The following is a 23,013-nucleotide window of genomic DNA, read 5'->3' on the forward strand; positions in this document are numbered from 1 at the left end:
AATAGCTATTGTACCTGGTTAAAATAAATACAAAGTTGCCTGTAAAATAAATATTAATCCTAAAATAGCTACAATATAATTATAATTTATATTGTAGCTATATTAGGGTTTATTTTACAGGTAAGTATTTAGCTTTAATTAGGATTGATTTATTTAATAAGAGTTAATTTATTTTGTTAGATAAAAATTATATTTAACTTAGGGGGGTGTTAGGGTTAGACTTAGCTTTAGGGGTTAATAAATTTAATAGAGTAGCGGTGAGGTCCGGTCAGCAGATTAGGGGTTAATACTTGAAGTTAGGTGTCGGTGATGTTAGGGAGGGCAGATTAGGGGTTAATACTATTTATTATAGGGTTAGTGAGGCGGATTAGGGGTTAATAACTTTATTATAGTAGCGGTGAGGTCCGGTCGGCAGATTAGGGGTTAATACTTGAAGTTAGGTGTCGGTGATGTTAGGGAGGGCAGATTAGGGGTTAATACTATTTATTATAGGGTTAGTGAGGCGGATTAGGGGTTAATAACGTTTTTGAAGTTGGCCGCGTCCGTAAGCACCGCTGGTATTGAGAGTTGCAGTGACGGTGAATTATGCTCTACGCTCCCTTTTTGGAGCCTAACGCAGCCCTTCTGTGAACTCTAAATACCAGCGGTATTTAAAATGTGTGGGGGAAAAAAAGCAAATCTAAATCTAGCGGTAAATCTTTTTTGTACCTGAGCGACCAAAATTGTTTAGTTTAATTTAGCCCAACACCAGTAAGTTAGTAAATGTACCTATATTTGTATCATACTCATGAACTACCAAGGTTTAAACATATTTTTGCATCTTATTTGGTGTTTTAGATTCACTCTATTACATTCTCTAATTTCTCTTTAGGCTTGTCTATATCATAACATTACAATATCTCTGTATAACATACTGATTCTAACAGGGTTAAATGAGAGTGTTTTTTCTCAGCACTTTCCACCAATAGCTGTGAACATTTGATTATTTAAACTAGCAATGTACTATGCACAAATCAGATCTATGATTACGGCACCTGCCGAAACGCGTAGGTCTGATGTTCCTGTGATTTACTCTGTACACGGCATTGGCGTGTTTTAATATATATTTCCAATAAAGCTTCAAGATTGTTTTATTATCCCTTTGACTTCAAGGCTACCCTTTTCTTCACACACACACACACACACACCGTCACAGAGACACCCACAGAAAATGCCCAAATAAATACGCACATACCTTCACAGAGACATCCACAGAAAACACAAAAAGACATATGCACACAACCTCACAGAGACATCCACAGAAAACACACAGACATACACACCCACCCTCACAGAGGCATCCACAGAAAATACACAAAGACATACATACACACACACACCCCCTCACAGAGACACGCACAGAAAATGCACAAACATACACACACCCTAACAGAGACATCAACAGAAAATGCACAGACAGACATACGCACCCTTACAGAGAGACCCACAGAAATAAAAATACATACACACTCATAGAGACACCAACAAAAGCACAAAGACATAAACACAGACACCCACAGAAACACTCAAAGGAGGTAACATTTCTGCACATTGCTATCCCCTAAATCAACAGTGTGTGACATGCATGATAAAAAAATTAAGAAATTACTTTTTAAAGAATCATATTTGTAAATGTGCAAACAAAAATAGTTCTGTTAATTCAGAATGGTATATTAATGATCTGTCAGAATGGGTAGATGAAGAAAAGCACTTTTAAAAGGTTGACATATGTTTAGGGTTCCCCCCCCCCATTTCCCCCAACCAAGAGCACCACTACTAAAGACAGTCCCATGATCACATGCTTTTGTATTTGATTTTCACATAAGGGGAAGCTAATTCATGTGAGTCATATATATAACATTGTGCTGACGCCCGTGGGTTCTAACAACACAGCACTAATTGGCTTAAACGCAAGTCAATAGATAGTCATGTGATCAGGGGGCAGTCAGAAGATGCTTAGAAACAAGGTAATCACAGAGGTTAAAAGTGTATTAATATAACCATGTTTTCTGGGCAAAACTGGGGAATGGGTAATAAAGGGATTATCTTTCGTTTAAAACAATAAAAAACATTCAATTGACTGTTTCATTTCAAACACTGAGCTATCTTAGCCTGAGGCATCTACTTATCAAGCTGTCAACCACAAATACGCTGGAATTCTGCAGCATAATTGTGGCGAGCTTGATTCGCCTTAGTTATCAAAGCCTACAGTCCCGCAAAAGTAGAATTTTGTGACGTAACATACGATCCGCCGGTCTCAGTCTGACACAGATCGATGGTTACATCATTACAGATGTTCCAAATGCAAATTCTGCACTATCTGACTACTTTTGCTAGTTAACAAATGTCTACCAGGTATGCTCAGCACTATTCCAGCCCAGCGTACCTGGTTTTTAATCTATAGGAATCAATGGGAGTCTGAAAGCAGCGAAAGCTTATGTTTGCTGCTGCCCGATATCCCATTGATTCCTATGGGAGAATAAAAGTTAAGTTTACACCTAACACCCTAACATGTACCCTGAGTCTAAACACCCCTAATCTGCTGCCCCTACACCGCCGCCACCTACATTATACTTATTAACCCCTAATCTGCTGCCCCGAAACCGCCAACACCTACATAAAAGTATTAACCCCTATCCCGCCGCTCACGGAGCCCACCGCAACTAAGTAAATGTATTAACCCCTAAACCGCCAGCCCCCCACATCGCCATAAACTAAATTAACCTATTAATCCCTAAACCTAACAACCCACTAACTGTACATTAAATATTAACTCATCCCTATCTTATAATAAATTTCAACTTATCTTTAGATTTAAATTTATCTATATAAAACTAATAATTAACCTACCCTAACTATTATACTAAATTACATTAAACTATATTAAACTAATAATTAATCTACCCTGTTATACTAAAATTATATTAAACTATATTAAACTAATAATTAATCTACCCTAACTGTTATACTAAATTAATTAAACTATATTAAACTAATAATTAATCTACCCTAACTGTTGTACTAAATTACATTAAACTATATTAAACTAAAATTTAATCTACCCTAACTGTTATACTAAAATTATATTAAACTAATAATTAATCTACCCTAACTGTTATACTAAATTACATTAAACTATATTAAACTAATAATTAATCTACCCTAACTGTTATACTAAATTACATTAAACTATATTAAACTAATAATTATCCTATTCTAGCTATTATACTAAAATTATATTAAACTATATTAAACTAATAATTAATCTACCCTAACTGTTATACTAAATTACATTAAACTATATTAAACTAATAATTAATCTACCCTAACTGTTATACTAAATTACATTAAACTATATTAAACTAATAATTAATCTACCCTAACTGTTATACTAAAATTATATTAAACTATATTAAACTAATAATTAATCTACCCTAACTGTTATACTAAATTACATTAAACTATATTAAACTAATAATTAACCTATTCTAGCTATTATACTAAAATTATATTAAACTATATTAAACTAATAATTAATCTACCCTAACTGTTATACTAAATTACATTAAACTATATTAAACTAATAATTAATCTACCCTAACTGTTATACTAAATTACATTAAACTATATTAAACTAATAATTAATCTACCCTAACTGTTATACTAAAATTAGATTAAACTATATTAAACTAATAATTAATCTACCCTAACTGTTATACTAAATTAGATTAAACTATATTAAACTAATAATTAATCTACCCTAACTGTTATACTAAAATTATATTAAACTATATTAAACTAATAATTAATCTACCCTGTTATACTAAATTACATTAAACTATATTAAACTAATAATTAACCTATTCTAGCTATTATACTAAAATTACATTAAACTACAAATTAAATTAACTATATTATATATTTAAACACCTAACCCTACTCAAATTATTTAATTCTACACTTAAAAATTACAAAGTTACAAAAAACTAACTAAGAAAAAGAAATTATCAAAGCGTTAAACTAATTACACCTAATCTAAGGGCCCTATGAAAATAAAAAAGCTCCCCCCCAAATAAAAAAAACCCTAGCCTACAATAAACTACAAATGGCCCTTAAAAGGGCCTTTTGTGGGGCATTGCCCCAAAGTAATCAGCTCTTTTACCTGTTAAAAAAAAAATACAAACAACCCCCCAACAGTAAAACTCACCACCCACACAACCAACCCCCCAAATAAAACCCTAACTAAAAAAACTAAGCTCCCCATTGCCCTGAAAAGGGAATTTGGATGGGCATTGCCAATAGGATGAAAGCTCAATCCTATTGGCTGATTGCAACAGCCAATAGGATTTTTTCAATCTTAATTCCGATTGGCTGATAGAATTCTATCAGCCAATCAGAATCTAAGGGACGCCATCTTGGATGACGTCACTTAAAGGAACCTTCATTCGTCGGTAGTTGTCGGAAGGAAGAGGATGCTCCGCGTCGGATGTCTTGAAGATGGAGCCGCTCCACGTTGGATGGATAAGATAGAAGATGCCATCTGGATGAAGACTTCTGCCCGTCTGGAGGACCACTTCGCCCAGCTTGGATGAAGACTTCTCCCGGCTTCGTTGTGGACTACGGCCTGGTTGGTCTTCAGAACAGTAAGTCGATCTTCAGGGGGTTAGTGTTAGGGTTTTTTTAAGGGTGTATTGGGTGGGTTTTATTTTTAGGTTAGGGCTTTGGGCCGCAAAAGAGCTGACTGCCCTTTTAAGGGCAATGCCCATCCAAATGCCTTTTTCAGGGCAATTGGGGAGCTTAGGTTTTTTTAGTTAGTATTTTATTTGGGGGTTGGTTGTGTGTTTTACTGTTGGGGGGGTTGTTTGTATATTTTTTTACAGGTTAAAGAGCTGATTACTTTGGGGCATTGCTCCGCAAAAGGCCCTTTTAAGGGCTATTGGTAGTTTAGTTTAGGCTAGGGGTTTTTATTATTTTGGGGGGGCTTTTTTTATTTTCATAGGGCTATTAGATTAGGTGTAATTAGTTTAAATATCTGTAATTTGTTAATTATTTTCTGTAATTTAGTGTTTGTTTGTTTTGTACTTTAGCTAATTTAATTTAGGTAATTGTATTTAATTTATTTAATTATAGTGTAGTGTTAGGTGTTAGTGTAACTTAGGTTAGGTTTTATTTTACAGGTACTTTTGTATTTATTTTAGCTAGGTAGTTATTAAATAGTTAATAACTATTTAGTAACTAGTCTACCTAGTTAAAATAAATATAAACTTGCCTGTAAAATAAAAATAAAGTCTAAGCTAGCTACTATGTAACTATTAGTTTTATTGTAGCTAGCTTAGGGTTTATTTTATAGCTAAGTATTTAGTTTTAAATAGGAATTCTTTATCTATTAATAGTAGGTTTTATTTAGATTTATTTTATTTATATTTAAGTTAGGGGTGTTAGGGTTAGACTTAGGTTTAGGGGTTAATGAATTTAATATAGTGGCAGCGATGTTGGGGACGGCAGATAAGGGGTTAATAAGTATAATGTCGGTGGCGGCAGTGTAGGGGGTGTCAGATTAGGGGTTAATAACATAATGTAGGTGGCGTTGGGCTCTGGGAGCGGCAGGATAGGGGTTAATACGTTTATTAGAGTGGCGGTGGGCTCTGGGAGCGGCAGGATAGGGGTTAATACGTTTATTAGAGTGGCGGTGGGCTCCTGGAGTGGCAGGATAGGGGTTAATACGTTTATTAGAGTGGCGGTGGGCTCCGGGAGCGACAGGATAGGGGGTTAATACGTTTATTAGAGTGGCTGTGGGCTTCAGGAGTGGCAGGATAGGGGTTAATACGTTTATTAGAGTGGCGGTGGGCTTCAGGAGCGGCTGTTTAGGGGTTAATAACTTTATTTAGTTGCGGTGGGGTCCGTGAGCAGCGGGATAGGGGTAAAACAGTGTAGTATAGTGTGGGTGTTTGGTGACAGTATACCAATAAAGCTGTGAAAAAGCTGAAGAGCAGCGAGATCGATGACTGTCAGTTAACAACAGTCCATGGCTCATTGCGCCGTACTTGGTGCGTGGCTTTTTGACAGCTTTTTTGGTAACTTTGGAGAACGTATTCAGGTCCGCGGCAGCGAAGTTAGGCGATCTTAGGCGAGCGTATTGGTGCCGTCGAATGCAAGTAAGTTGACGGCTTGATAAGATGCCTGAGAGTATAACATTTTATGCAGATGTAAAAATCTTAGCTAAAATACCTCCTGGCATCTGGAAAGTTCTTGAATAAAGAGGCAGTAGACTGGAATGTAATTAATATATATATATATATATAAATAAATAAATAAATAAATACAAAAAATCATATCTGCCAAAAGAGCTCCTACCATTTGTGTATTGAGGAGGAAACAATTCTGTATGGTTTTAAATATAGAATTTCTACAGCATTGTCAAATAATCATAAACACACTGCTGCATATTGCTAAAAAAATGGGTTTTTATGGACCCCTGACCCCACCATACAACTACCACAATGAAGTTATAATCCGAAAGTGCACAAAGAAATAAAAAACATTTACAAAGTAAGTCCTACCTCCTCTGCAAATGAAAGTGATTTGCCCTCTGACTCAGGCACATACTGTACAAAATGAAGTGCCAAGTCTGTCTCACACTGTGCATAGTGGTTTAGTGCACACTCAGAAATCCTCTCAAATGCTAATATTTTACACCTTGTAATGACTTTTCCCACGATCTGCTAAAGTGCCCTCTGGTGACTGCCAAAATTTACATTTTAAAAAAATAATAACATTTTTAAAATAATAGATGTGCTTGCCTCATGGGGCCCCGTGGCCCAGTGGGCTCCTGACAGGAGTAACCCCTTTCACGCCCTGATGGCGGCAACCAGTGTGAAGAGGCAGAGCTTCACCATTTGGCAACTTTAGGGGATTAAATTAGGAGAATTAAATTGAAGAGAGCTGCATATACAATATCATAATGAGTAGTTACCACGCTATTGCGGTTGGGCCCAGCAGTTTAAAGTCCCTTTAAGGTAACTAACAGGAAGTGACTGTATTTATCTGGGTGTCTTAAACATTGGTTGATAGGAACAACTCTCACATAAAAATGTTGGTTTATTTAACACATGAACATCAATTAAAAAAAAATTAAAAAAGCACTTTATTACAAAATCAAGTTGAAAGTATAAGCGATCGCTTAAGCACAATTTAATTTAACCCGCATCGGGATAACACGACTTCAGCGCTCTTGTTAACTGTTACGTTCAAATAAAAAGTGTTACAAAATACATTAAAAATACATTTAAAAGTACAGTTACACTCATAATAACACTGTGTAATAAAAACTATTTAAAAAAAATATTGCGTACAAAAGTTATAAGGGTCAAAGAAATGAGGTCTCAGGTGTTAGAAAAAATAAAGGACTTCAAGGGGCTTTAACAAAGAGATACATACATATACAAACATGTCTAAATATGTATATGTATGTATAGATATGATATTTGTACATAAGTGTGTACATATGTATTTATTTATACATATTTATTTATACATATATACACATATAAACACATAAATACATGTGTACACTTATATAGACATATATAGAAGTGCATTGGAGCCCTTTACAGTTGATGAAAACATGTAAAATCATAATCATGCAATATTCATATTTAATCAAGTGTTTAACTATGTATTTACTGTAAATATTTCACATTCCAGTGTTCTTCACATAGGGGTATGAGTTCTAAGTATTTTTAAATAGATATTTCTATATATATATCTGTCAATATATCTATACCTATATACTGTATGTATATATATATATATATATATATAGGTGTAGATAAATGTTACCAAAATACCATTGTGTGTATATATATATATATATATATATATATATATATATATATATATATATAACAAAATATGTATAAATGAATAAATAGAACATATTTTTCTATGTGAAGAACATTGGAATGTGAAATATTCATATTTTCATGTTGGTTTAGTGTACTTGAGAAAATGTGAATTTTCCCCCCCACTTTTCTTGTTCCATGTTCTATGAGGGAATAAGTTAGCGCGGTTGCGATATTCTAACTTCAGCTTTTTGCTCGCATCGGGTTAGTTTTTACTTTCAACTTGTAATATGAGCGATACCCAATGCGCATAAAAACGGAGTAAACGGAAGAGCAATAAATAGTGCTCCACTCATAATCTAGCCCAATCTAGTCAGTAATTAAAAAATATATGCTATAATTATATTATATATAACAAATTAGGGTATATATTTTTTATTTGGAATACCATTTAATATTTTAATCTTTTGTTTTCCTTTTACAGGACATTCTAAACCTGTTAGACAAAGAACAGTTCACACATTTGAATGGGTAATAACAATGAGCTAGAGATCCTAATATCACATCATGACTGCATCATATAACAAATGAAATGTCACCATTTCTTTCAGTAATACATCAAAGTCAAGTTCCATGAGTATTTGTTTATTAATCCTTGAACCTTTTATAAATACAAATATTGTGCTGTTTTGCTATATTGTTCTACTTAACTAAAACTTAAAGGGTCACAAAGCCCAAAAAAAGATTCAAATAGAGCATACAAGTTTCTAGTTTATTTCTGTTATCAAACTTGCTTCTTTGTTGAGAAGAATACCTATATAGGAAGCGTTCACAGTGCACGTCTGGAACTCTGTAGAGCAGCAGTTTGTGAAAACACTACTGCCATCTAGTGTTCTTACAGATTATAAATATAAAATTGTTAACAAAACTGCTGCCATATAGTGCTCCAGACATCTACATGCTCCTGAGTGTACCTACCTGCTTTTGAGCAAAGTATACCAAGAGAACAATGTAAATTTGACAATAAAATTCAATTCAATTGGAAAGTTGTTGTTTTTTCTGGGGGGGTTTTAAATCTTTTTTTTTATTAATTTTCCACTTATTTTAACAACAGCCAAAAACAACTTACTGAAAAAGCATTTGAATGATACATTATGTTACATACATTGCTTTCAAAATAAAAAACAACACATAAACAAATCTTCGAGTGTCTTAATAATGCAATATTGTTTGAAAAACATAATAATTTAAATCAAATAATATATATATATATATATATATATATATATATATATATATATATATATATATATATATATATATATAATAAAAAAAAACTTTCTTCCAAATTCCATTGGTGGGGGGGGGGGGGAATAAAGGGTCCGAACCCTTTCACCAAATCCCCAATTTAATTATTTCAGTATTTCTAAAAGGGTAGATGAGATAATCAATTTCATTAGAGGGAAAACTTTTAATAAATGGGGACCATTTCTTAAAAAAAAGTATAAATATTTTTTTTTAAGAAATATCTCGTTCAGATAAATAACTTATTCAGGTCTATGTTATACTGTTCTAGTATATACTGTTTCTTCAAATAATTCTTAACTTCCAGAATATTGGGGGTAATTGTTTCCTTCCATTTCCTGAGGATCAGGTATCTAACTGCTAAAATAATCAAATTAATAAATGTTTTGTATGGACCCTCTTGAGTCCCTTTCCAAAGGAAAATTATTTGTGTGAGGTAAATATTTTCCATGGGCAACTTAAGTGCCTTAACTTCCCAGTATATTATTTTCTGCCAGAGTTGATAGATTTTAGGGCATTCCCAAATCATATGCACCAGATTAGCCCTTTGGTAAGAACTCTTTGGACATGAGCTGAAAGAATAGTTTTCCCCATCTCCACCCCTTCTCTGGGGTATGATAAGTTCTATATACTAACTTCACATGTGCTTCTGTCCAAGTTGAAGACAGTGTAGTTTGAGTTATCAAACAAAAGGACCTTTGAACCAAACATGTATTTACTGTTTCTAAGGGAATTAAATTACTCCATTGTTGAAAGATTTCTCTCAGGTCGGATTCACCTTCTTGGGAAATAAGCAGTTGATACCCATTCACGATAGACAAAATTCCATTTTTGGCTAGAATAAGCCAGTCCTCAATCCTACCCCAGTGCCACCTCCAACCGTGCTCCTCGACTATCTTAGAGATATAATGCCTAACTTGTTAATATGCAAAGAAGTCTTTATTTGGGAGATTAAATTCACGACTCAAGGTATTGAACGTTTTAACTGCCTGGATTTCTGTTTCTAGCAGCTGAGAAATCTTGTTTAAACCTAAATTATTCCATCTCTGAAACACAGCTGCCTGAGTGCCTTGTTGAAATTCTGGATTTCCGAGAATAGTTTGAAATTTAGAAATATTAGGCTTAACTGCTAAAGTTACAAGGATCTTATGCCAAGTTAAAATAGGCATATATACTGATTTAAATTTTTTTACTCTCTTAGGCATTAAATTAGATCCGCAGTGTATGAAGGATATCAGAGAGAATGGATAAGTCATATTAATTTCTAGGTCATTATCAGTAAAATAATCTAAATTCAGAATCCAGTCTATCACTATCCGAGCCAAAGAAACAAGGTTATATGATCGTATATCAGGAAGCACCAAACCACCAAATTTTCTCAGTAAGAATAGTTTTTTTTAATGAGATTCTCGGTTTTGACTTTTGCCAAATAAACCCGCAAATTGAGGTATTTAAATCTCGCAAATATTTCCCTCTTAGAAGAACTGGGGTGTTTTGCAGGACATATAATATTTTTGGTAAGAGAACCATTTTAAACAGAGCTATCCGACCCGATATAGAAAGAGGAAAATTCTGCCAATTTTTCATAGATTCTTTGACTCTGTCGAGGACAGGAAGAATATTAAGATTGTACCGATTTTGTACCGATTTTCTGGATGGAGGCATATGTTAATACCGAAATATTTAAAGCACTTAGTTGCTATTTTAAAAGGAATTTCCGCAATAGATTCTCTATTTTTCCTGATCCATAAAATTTCAGATTTAGAAGCATTAACTTCATAGCCCGAAAAAGATCCAAACTGCTCAATAAACAGTTGTACTCTTGGGATATTTATTTTGGTATTAGACATATATAAAAGGGTGTCGTCTGCATATAAAGCTATCTTAAGTTCTTTATGTCCCACTTTAATGCCCTCCCAATATTGCCTAATCATGATAGCCAGGGGTTCGATCGTGATGTTAAAAAGGAAGGGAGATAGAGGGCATCCTTGGCGTGTTCCTATTGAGCATTATATCCAGTGATAACTCATTGTTCACTATTAATTTTGTGGTAGAGTTACTGTACAGGTTACGAATAAATCTAACAAAATTTTGTTTAAATCCGAATTTAAGTAGAAAATAAATCAGGTGGTCGTAGTGGATGGAGTTGAATGCTTTCTCAGTTTCAATTGATATAATCGCTAGATCTTGCAAGCTTGTTTTCCCCTCCTCAGAAGATCCCTTTAAAGAGTAATGATAGTCAATAGTTAGAAATGTCTCTCTTATCTTAGCAGCAGAATTTCTCTTATGCATGAACCCCGCCTGATCTGTATGAATGATATTTGGCAGAAGAATTTGTAGACGGCTAGCAAAGATAGAGGTAAATAATTTATAATCAGAATTGAGGAGCGCTATAGGTCTATAGGATTCTTTTTTTAAAGGGTCCTTTCCTTGTTTTAAGATTAACGTAGTCACAAACATAAACTAAACCACACTTGTCCCACTATTACTAGAATATATAACCTTATAAATGTTTCTTATGGCAACGTGGTGATTATACTCTATATATATTATTTCAGTTTATCATACATTATGTGTGTCACAAATATCTCAGGATTCAGCTGCTAAGGAGTTAACTTTGTGGAGCTTGCACTCAAAACAGTTATTTGTTTTCAAGAAGAATTGTGTTTGTATTTTCTTTGAAGTGCCAGAACCCCCTAAATAGCCACCAAATGTTAGTGTGTATGCATTGAGTCATAAAATCACTGAAGCTCTTAGTCACAGAGATACACAGGATAAAGTTTATGGCTTAAGCTGTCAATAGAATGCATGATGCAAAACAGGCCCTTCATTACAAAAACTGACCAGGTCACTGACAGGACATTGGTATATTATGTACATATGTGGGTTAAAAGTGTTATAACCTTAACGGCAGGTAAATATGACAACCTATGGCATATTTGATATCAAACTGGTTCTCCCAATAAAACTAAGAGGTTCTAAATATGTAAATATAGAAATTTCTTACCTAGCAGGAATGATAATGGATTGTATAAATTCAGGCAAGAAATTTAGTCTATTGAAGGTTGTAAAGACAGTGGGGTTTCTTAGCCCGCCCAGGAGGGTGTGGTTAAGCAACATGATCTCTGAGAAGTAGGTTTAAGAATCTTTTTTTTTAACAATAAGATTGTCATTCTTACAAGGGGAGCTGCTGTACAGAAGTAAGGAGCCATCATTTTCTTGCCATTCCCCTGGCGCAGATCTTGAAGCTAGTAAAGTATTCAATTCTGTTTTTCTCCTTTTTATTTTAAAACACTGTTTGCGTGTGTAATTTTATTTGTAACAACTTTTTATTATTAATGCATTGTGCATAATATTTTTGGCATAATAAATAATTCCTTTATTAAGTTTGGCCTTTGTCTAATAATTGAACCACTTTACTGAAAGAGACTGGAATATTATATATATATATATATATATTATAATGTCATGAACAAAATAAGCACTCACATGTGACCGTTGATATACCCGCTTGTAAAGTTATTGTATATCTATTTATTGTACTTGTGACAAACATTTTTTCTTTTTTGTTGTAAAACTCGAAAAACCTCAATAAAAAATTATTTAAAAAAAAAAAAAAAAAGATTAACGTAGTCAGACGCAGAGAAATTGGATGGAATAGGATTATTCTCAATGTAAAATTTTTTTAAAAGATTTTCCAGGTATGGAACAATGTTTTGGACTAAAATTTTGTAAACTTAATTTGGAATTTCATCCGGCCCCGGTGCTTTATCCATTAATAAATTCTTAATGGCTTTTTTAATTTCAATTTCAGTAATAGGAGAGTTCAATTTCATAGTTAATTAAAGTAGGATTTTAAATCTTTCCCCAGAATTCATCTCTATGTAGCATATTTGGTTCTTGCCAAGCGTATAAATTATTATAATATGTAGAGAAAACTTTCATCACCTCTTCTAGTGATCTTACAATTTTTCCATTATTTTGAATTCTGTCAATTACCAGGGATTTATTAATATTTCTAACTAATGACGCTAATAACTTCCCAGATTAATTCCCATGCTTGTAAAACTTGCTTGAGACCTAATCTCAGATTGTGTTGTTTTATGCATTAGGAAGGTGTCTCTTTCTTTTTTGGCTCTACTGTAAATCTAACAATTTTCTGGAGATCTATCTAACAGGTATTGATTATATGAATTAGTTAGAAAGTTTAAAACTTCCTGTTCTCTCTTCATATATTTTTTTCGTGCTACTGAGGTATATGCTATAATTTCCCCCCTTAATACCGCCTTAGCCGTTTCCCAAAAAACTGGTGGTTTAGCTATATATTCACCGTTAAATTGTAAAAATTAATTGAACTTCCTTTTAAGGAAGTCCTTGAATTTTATGTCTGTATAAAGGTATTTTGGAGAAAAAAAACTTTAAATGTAGGAGCACGGTTAGAGGTGCCAACTAATAGGGAGATTGGTGCATGGTCTGAGAGACCGATGGGATGTATATATAATTGACCTGCAATTTAACTATTTTATCATCCACCAAGAACAGGTCGATCCTAGATAGCAATTTATGTGCTTTGGATAAACATGTGAATTCTCTAACATCGGGGTTCTGTGTCCTCCAGATGTCCCTGACTGCCAAATTTGAAAAAAATCTTTTTAAACAGTTTGGTCTCTAAGGTGTCCCTTTTTGTTTAAATCAGAGGGGCTGTTTTTCTGTGCCTATCTAAGAAGTGTTGAGGGGCCATATTGAAGTCCCCTCCAATATAGAGAAAACCTTCCACACATTGTAGAATCTTTACCTGAACAGCATCCCAAAAACCTGGACTAATTATATTAGGGGCGTAAATATTACATAGCGTGTAAGTACGATTCGCTATTTTTAATTTTAACAGAAGATACCTGCCCTCAGGATCTGTATAAACCTGAAGTATCTGATAATCTTTTTTCTTTTTAAGATAGCTACTCCTCTTTCCTGTTCTCACCAGGGGAAGCAAACTACCTCTCTATCCCAAGAGGATTTCAATTTAAAGTTTCAATTAAATTTAAGTGGGTTTCCTGTAAAAAAGCTACATCACATTTTAATTTTTTAAGATGTGTAAGAACTGTTTTCCATTTGATAGGGGAAGTGACACCTCCTATATTCCAAGATATTATGTTTAAATTATGATATTCAACTATATTCTAACCTTGTACAGTTGTGCTCATAAGTTTACATACTCTGGCAGAATTTATGATTTCTTGGCCATTTTTCAGAGAATATGAATGATAACACAAAAATGTTTCTTTCACTCATGGTTAGTGTTTGTCTGAAGCCATTTATTATCATTTATTATTATTAATATCATTTATTTGTAATGCACCGCCAAATTCCATAGCTCTGGGTACAATGATAGGGGTATACAATGACAAAGATTTGTGATAAAATACAAAACATAACAAAACTAAACAAATCTAGTACAGGAGGAAGAGGGCCCTGCTCCGGAGAGCTCACAGTCTATAGGTTAAGGGTGCAGAGACATAAGGTTGGGGTAGCTTGTTACATCGGTTGTAGTTGCAGCAGTGAGTCAGACAGTTAATGTACATGTATTAGTTTGGTTTGGATGAGGGATGGAGGAGAGATGATTAGCCTTTCTGAATAGGTGAGTTTTCAAGGAGTGTCTGAAGCTATACAAAGTTGGAGACAGTCTTATGAAGCAGGTTAGAGAGTTCCAGAGGACAGGAGCAGCACATGCAAAGTCTTGGAGGCGGGAGTGGGACATAGTGATAACAGGAGTGTAGAGACGTAGGTCAGAGGTTGATCAAAGAGGACAGGATGGGGAATATTTCACGATGAGAGAGGAAATATAGTTCAACTGTGTTTACTCTTTTTTAAATCATAATGACAACAGAAACTACCCACATGACCCTGTTCAAAAGTTTACATACCCTGGTGATTTTGGCCTGATAACATTCACACAAGTTGACACAAAGTGGTTTGAATGGCTATTAAAGGTAACCATCCTCACCTGTGATCTGTTTGCTTGTAATTAGTGTGTGTGTATAAAAGGTCAATGAGTTTCTGGACTCCTGACAGACCCTTGCATCTTTCATCCAGTGCTGCACTGACGTTTCTGGATTCTGAGTCATGGGGAAAGCAAAAGAATTTTTAAAGGATCTGCGGGAAAATGTAGTTGAACTGTATAAAACAGGAAAGGGATATAGAAAGATATCCAAGGAATTTAGAATGCAAATCAGCAGTGTTCAAACTCTAATCAAGAAGTGGAAAATAAGCGGTTCTGTTGAAACCAAACCACGGTCAGGTAGACCAACTAAAATTTCAGCCACAACTGCCAGGAAAATTGTTTGGGATGCAAAGATAAACCCACAAATAACTTCAGGTGAAATATAGGACTCTCTGAAAACATGTGGTGTGGCTGTTTCAAGATGCACAATAAGGAGGCACTTGAAGAAAGATGGGCTGCATTGTCGAGTCGCCAGAAGAAAGTCATTACTACGCAAATGCCCCAAAGTATCCCGCTTACAATACGCCAAACAGCTCAGAGACAAGCGTTAAACCTTCTTGCACAAAGTCATTTGGAGTGATGAGACCAAAATTTAGCTTTTTGGTCACAACCGTAAACGCTATATTTGGAGAGGAGTCAACAAGGCCTATGATAAAAGGTACACCATTCCTACTGTGAAACACGGAGGTGGATCACTGATGTTTTGGGGATGTGTGAGCTACAAAGCCACAGGAAATTTGGTCAGAATTGATGGCAAGATGAATGTAGTATATTATAAAACAGAACCCCTCATTTTCCAGTTCTTGATTAGAGTTAGAACACTGCTGATTTGCATTCTCAATTCCTTTGATATGTTTTTATATCCCTTTCCTGTTTTATACAGTTCAACTACCTTTTCCCGCAGATCCTTTGACAATTCTTTTGCTTTCCCCATGACTCAGAATCCAGAAACGATGCAAGGGTCTGCAGGAGTCCAAAACTCATTGACCTTTTATACACACACACTAAAACAAGCAAACAGATCACAGGTGAGGATGGTTACCTTTAATAGCCATTAAAACACCTTTGTGTCAACTTGAGTGCATGTTATCAGGCCAAAATCACCAGGGTATGTAAACTTTTGATCAGGGTCATTTGGGTAGTTTCTGTTATTATGATTTAAAAAGATTGTTTGATAATAATTGGCTTCAGCCAAACACTAACCATGAGTGAAAGAAAGTTTTTTTTGTGTTATCATTCATATTCTCTGAAAAATGGCCAAGAAATCATATATTCTGCCAGGGTATGTAAACTTATGAGAACAACTGTATATAAAACCACACCAAAAAAAAAGAAAAGAAAAAAGATCAGAAACCCCCTCACCATGGAACCAACCCTTAAACTTCTTTTCCACTTTTTACATAAACGCAACAAAGGGGGAACCCCCTCTTTAATAAAGTTTAAGAAAACGCCAACCCTGAAAATACATATAGAATATTTCTTACATATGTACAGTTTATGCTAATTAATTTTCTATCATACATTTCTCAGCATCCTTGAGATTCTCAAAAAAGCTTGTTTGACCATTAATTGTAACTCTTAATCTAGCTGGGTAAACTAAGTGGCTTGAATTCCATGATTAATAAGTTTTGTAAATAACGGAGACAGTTCCCTTCTCCTCAAGGATGTCTCATAAGAGAAATCCTGAAAAAGAGAAATTTTCACACCTCCTAGTAGGATAGGTTGTGCTTTCCCATAGTATTGCATTAGGGTAACTTTATCTTGAAAATTAAGGAGTTTGGCAATAACCGGTCTTGCTCTCTGTTCCCTATTGGTATTAACTGATTGTCCCCCTAGTCTATGTATCCGCTCCATCACAATAGTAGGATATGTGATGGGAATACCCAAGAGATTAACTAAAGTTGTTTAAATAAATTCTGTCCAATTTTCATTTGCTTTATTCTCGGGAAGCCCAACTATCCTGATGTTGTTCCTGCGGGAATAATTCTCAAGATCTTCTACCTTAAGCTGCATTTTTTGAAGAGTGATGCTATTAGTTTCAAGTTTAGATTGGAATGTCACATTATTATCCTCTAAGTCGGATATCCTCTGTTCAGCCTCTTGAAGTCTCTTAAAAAATTGTCTGACTTCATCAGTTAATATTAAAATATCCTGTTTAATTTCTGATTTGAGGATATCCAACTTAGGTGTCAAGACACTCGCTATATTCTCAACCAGAGCCTGCATGTCAGTATATTCATTTCGTCGTAAAGAATTTGCATTTACAGAAAGAATCTTGCAGTTTCTAGAGTGTTTTTATTTTTCCTCTCTCTATATTTATCGGCCATAGCTGGAGAAGTGGTTTTGTTATACGTAGGTGACTTTATAAATTTATCCATATAATGTGTTTGAAAAAAAAAAAGTTGTTGTTTTTAATGTACTCTCTAAGGGGGATATTTATCAAAGCGTCAATCTCAGTGCATTCGCCGGCGTCAATACGCTGGCCAGACATAGCTGACGCGGATCCACATACGATCCACTTATTTATAAAAAAAAACTCTTGCGGTTATTCGGGTTTTTCCCAACTTTATTTATACCATTTCATTACTGTCCATGAACAAGCACATTTCTCTAAAGCTAATCTTTTATTTTTCATCTGTTAATGTCCAAGAAATAGATAGATTTATATCTCAAAAAACAATATCTCATAGAAGTTATTTTTATAATTATTTGTTATATGATACTTTCACATAAATGAATGTGTATTTGTATTTCTAGAAGTATTTTATCTCATGTTTTTTTTTATAAATGATTATTAATGCTAGAATTTGTACATACTTGTATGTATATATATATATATATATTTGTGTGTGTGTGTGTGTGTTATATCAGAAATCTTTTGCAAACATATTTACATGTCTCTAAGTTCTTTTTTTTTGTTCTAAACAATGTTGTCTGTCATATCTCTGTGTTTATTTATATCACTATATGTAAATAGTGTACATTTATTATTATTCTGAGCATGAATAATTGTGAATATAGCATGTAATCAGAGTATCATATGTATTTATTTGCAATCAATGGATATTTTTAGAGCTGGGACAGTTTTCTCTCTGTACCTGTGTAACCCCTTCTGATTGCAATCTAGTTTTAAAAACCACCCCTTCACAGGTGTTATAAAATGAGCTGGCATATAAGATGACATTTCTTACTGAAAAAGAAATTCAAGAGAAGGAAGAAATACACTGAAAATAGCATGACAGTAAAGAGGTGATTTTAAAATCATTGTCTAAAATATTACACTGTGTGTCCTAATGTCAGCATCAGTGTTTATCTTTAATACTAATTTCACATATACATACGTTATTCGTTAGTGATAGTTTAAAATGTATATTTGAATCAGATTGGCTGATGTCATAAATCATGTGATTATGCATATTCCAATCAAAAGTGGTTGAAAAATTCACTAGTGTGTGGGTTGTTTAGGAGTTTGCGTCATAATTGGTGCAAAAAGTGTTGCGTCAAAATTGGAATAGACGCGAGCATGCCTGTTAAATGTTTGATAAATTTGGAAAAGGGTCAAATAGAGTCGAATCTGAATTCAAAACATCTGTATTGACGCAAGCATTGATCTGCGTTGGATTGAGATTGTGGGAGCGTATATTATGTCACAAATTTCAACTTTTGACGATCTTGACGCTTTGATAACTACGGTGGTTTAATCTCGCGACAAATACGACGCAGGATTCAAGAGTATTTTCAGTTGACGCTTTGATAAAAAAAATGGGTTTCATGTAACTTTAAAGGGATATCAAATACCTTGTAATTACCAGACATTTCTACAATCTTCCAATAAAGTAACATACCTGACAAGTATAGAAACATTCTTAATATATTAGCATCTTATTTGCTGCAATTGTTTTTGGTGGCTAAACACCCTGCACCATTTGCCGTATTTGCAGAAATTAGTCCTGTATTGTTACTGGAGAATACACAGATAGTCCCTGTCATTTTCTGTCAAAAACTGTATTGCTTTTGCAGTATCTTATCTTTTTCTCTGCTAAAGCCATCTAGAGATCGATATGAAACAGGGTCAGGCTTATGAATTCCACAGTGTGCACTTCTAGTTCTCAGAATTAGAAAACCCACAATGTTCAAAGATAAATTACAGGAAAGGGGGAAAATAAATTGTAAAAAGTATATGGTTTTTTTTACTAGGAACAATTAAACATTTATAATATCAGTGTTTTATATCTCTTTAATATAAATACATACCTAACCAACATATAATGTATATATTGAAGGGATACAGGAAAATTAATTACATACTCCTTGATGTATAGGGACAATGTGTTTTTTCCAATTTAGTTAATATTCGTAAGAGGGGAACTATCACCCCAACTTAGATGCCAAAGATCATTTTCAGGTGTGACAATTACACATGGGTTCAAATGTGTATGGCTATTTAAATTGTGTTCAATGTTTAGGTGGAAGCTATCTATATCCCTAATCAAGATTTTTTTTATTTTATTATATTGTATTAGTTTTCTTTCTTTAGAACTAGTTGTAGAAAATAGTCAATTGTCACTTTAAGTTTTTTTATACTAAAGATCAGCTCTCTTTAGCATGTGTAATGATACTGCTCATTTGAGACAAGACAGAAGATTCCTAAGACCATGCACCTGGAACCCATCATTAAACCCCAGAGAGTCCTGTTCACCTATACATTTGGCAGACTTCATCAAGAGCCACATGTGATGGATATTTTCCAGGCATATTTCCGGACCATTTTGAAGATATACACTGAAGCCCAGACTTCAGACACACATAAAAAGCCATAGGAAGGGTTTTAGAGCCAAACGCTTTCCTATCAATGTGACTTGTGTACAGGCTCAAAGTGCTTATAAAGACTTCTCTGTGAATACTCACACAGCTAGCTGTGTATAACAGATTTATTTGCCAGAGGTTAATTATGGCCTAAATGGGTTCTCTGTAATCATATGTAATAGTAGCAATGAAGAGAAAAGTAGCATATATCTCTATCTATCTATTTATCTATCTATCATCTATTTATCTATCTATCTATCTATCTATCATCTCTCTATATCTATACATCTATCATCTGTCTGCCTGTCTATCTATCTATCTATCTATCTATCTATCTATCTATCTATCTATCTATCTATCTATCTATCTATCTATCTATCTATCTATCTATCTGTCTGTCTGTCTGTCTGTCTGTCTGTCTGTCTATCTATCATCTCTCTATATCTATACATCTATCATCTGTCTGCCTGTCTCTCTATCTATCTATCTATCTATCTATCTATCTATCTATCTATCTATCTGTCTGTCTGTCTGTCTGTCTGACTGACTGACTTTCTATCTATTCATCTATCTACCTAATCTCTCCATTTTAGCAAGTATTTAGTTGTCCATTTCTTTTGGGTCCATTTATTCTTAAATACAATTCCACATTCAAATTCTTCTTTCTTCCCTCCCTTTTTTCATAGTCATCATTATCCCCCTGATCCTTCCCCAAACCCCTGCTCCCCATCTATATATGACACTGGGAAATAATATGTTGTAGCAAAACCAAAATATGTACGGAATTCTGAGGCTTGAGATGAGCTGAACCCCAGAGTGATAACCAATTGCAGATGTTCATTTAGGATGGATTTATTTATTCTCCATTCTTATAAGCGTAATATATGTATATACACAATAGTTACACCTAGCAATTTGCATATACGTGTCCTGTTGTGTATGTGTAAATATCTATCTATCTATCTATCTATCTATCTATCTATCTATCTATATATATATATATTGTGTGTATATACTTTTTTCAGGTCTGCAAAATATTGTAGATACAGCTTTAGTTTACATATTTTATATTATTAAATTAATATATATATATATATATATATATATATATATATATATATATATATATATGTGTGTGTATATATATATATATATATATATATATATATATATATATATATTTATATATATTTATGTATATATATCTTAAAGATAAGAAGACGTCTTTGTTATACATTGACCTGCAGAGCTAACGTTCGGAAAGGATATAGATAAAATATATACAATGCAGAGGTCTCATAAATGAAGAAATGAAAGTATACAGATGTAGTTTATAGACTTAGGGGATTTCTACCTGCACAACTGACACTAAAATTTATTAAAAACCTTGTATACATAGATCACAACAACAGTCCAATTGGTAAGGACAAAGTTTCTATAAATGTGTGTTCAGTGATGAAATTAGACAAACACATTTAGCCCTTGACCTAATCTGTCACTGGTTTCTTCATTCTTTCATTATGTCCTCTCTGTTCATTGAGTGAAATGAACTGCAATGTTTTATGTACTATTAAAATCCAGGAAATATATCAGTACATTTAAGTAGGGGATGTTATTTCTCATCCAATTACATTTATACACTGATGTATTTATATATTACACAAGAGAAAACAGTACAGACATAATACGTACACTATATATATATATATATATATATATATATATATATATATATATATATATATATATATATATATATATACACACAGTATATATATACACACATTCCATTCATTCCACTTACCTGGTGTAGGTATTGTTGGCATCTTGTGTACTAGAATCCTGAGCCCAACAGATCCCAAAATATAGCATAAGACAAAGAAAAAGTGTCTGGGACATGATGCTGCAAAGGCAAATGTGTGTGCAGGCAGCTGGGAAAGTGATTGTGCCTGTGTGTGAGTGTAGATTTCTGGAATAGTGACTGTGCATACAGGGTGAGAGGAGGAGGGAAGGCTGGGAGTGTGTGGTTAAAAAGTGGGAGAAAAAAATGTAGAGAAACAGACTCACAAACAGAGAGAATGGGGGATGGAGAATAGTAGACAACAGATAAAAGGGATAGCTGAAGATCCACAAAAAAGAATGACAGAAGTTATAATGAGAAACAGATGTGCAACTGGAGGATGTATATTTGCCCGGGCATATATATATATATATATATATATATATATATATATATATATATATATATATATATATATATATACTGTATATGTGTGTGTGTGAGGTATATATGTGTGCATACGTGTGTATGAATGAGTGTCTGTGTGTTGTGTGCATATATGCATGTATATGAGTGTGTGTTGTGTGTGTATATGCATGTAAATGTGTGTGTCGTGTGTGTTTGTGCATGCATATATATATATATATATATACACACAAAAACTATACATATATGTGTGTGCGTATGTGTGCATAAGTATGTGTATGTATGTATGTCTGCATGTTGTGTGTGTATATGCATGTGTATGAGTGTTTGCGTGTACACATGTAAATATATGTGTGGTATGTGTATGTACAAGGGTCCGTGTGTTGGTGGTGTATATATATGTTTATGTGTATATGCATGTGTGTGTGTGTGTACGTAGAGTGTGTGTATGTATGAGGGTGCTGTGTGTATGCATGTGCATATATGTGTGTATATGTGTATGTATATGTATGTGAGTGTATGTATAATGGTGCATGTGTGTATATGTTTGTCCGGTGTGTATGTGTACATATTTGTGCATGTGTGTATATTTGTGTTTGTCTTTTTGTGTTTTGATAGTTTATTGTATCACCCTTATGATTAAGATACAGAATAAGAAAAAATTGTAGACAGCACTCACATATCTTTTACATGGGAACACATTCCGTAGCACTTATTATCATTGAGCAATAAAAGCATTAGTTAGTTGGAACTCAGGAGACAAACTCTAACAAATAGGCATTTAAATATTTTATCCCATAAAAGTGAAACATTCATTT

General features: G+C 33.8%; 1 protein-coding gene across 1 annotated transcript in view; it reads right to left on the minus strand.

Annotated features, from left to right (window-relative positions):
- Window positions 1–22,019, minus strand: part of PCOLCE (procollagen C-endopeptidase enhancer) — a 60,724-nt gene extending 38,705 nt beyond the window's left edge. Inside the window, exon 1 of the mRNA XM_053718357.1 lies at window positions 21,794–22,019. Coding sequence (XP_053574332.1) covers window positions 21,794–21,978 — 185 coding nt within the window. The 5' untranslated portion in view covers window positions 21,979–22,019. The remainder of the gene's footprint in view (window positions 1–21,793) is intronic.
- Window positions 22,020–23,013: the final 994 nt, after the last annotated feature.

The sequence above is a fragment of the Bombina bombina genome, chromosome 6, assembly GCF_027579735.1.
Source record: "Bombina bombina isolate aBomBom1 chromosome 6, aBomBom1.pri, whole genome shotgun sequence".
Taxonomy (NCBI): Eukaryota; Metazoa; Chordata; class Amphibia; order Anura; family Bombinatoridae; genus Bombina; species Bombina bombina.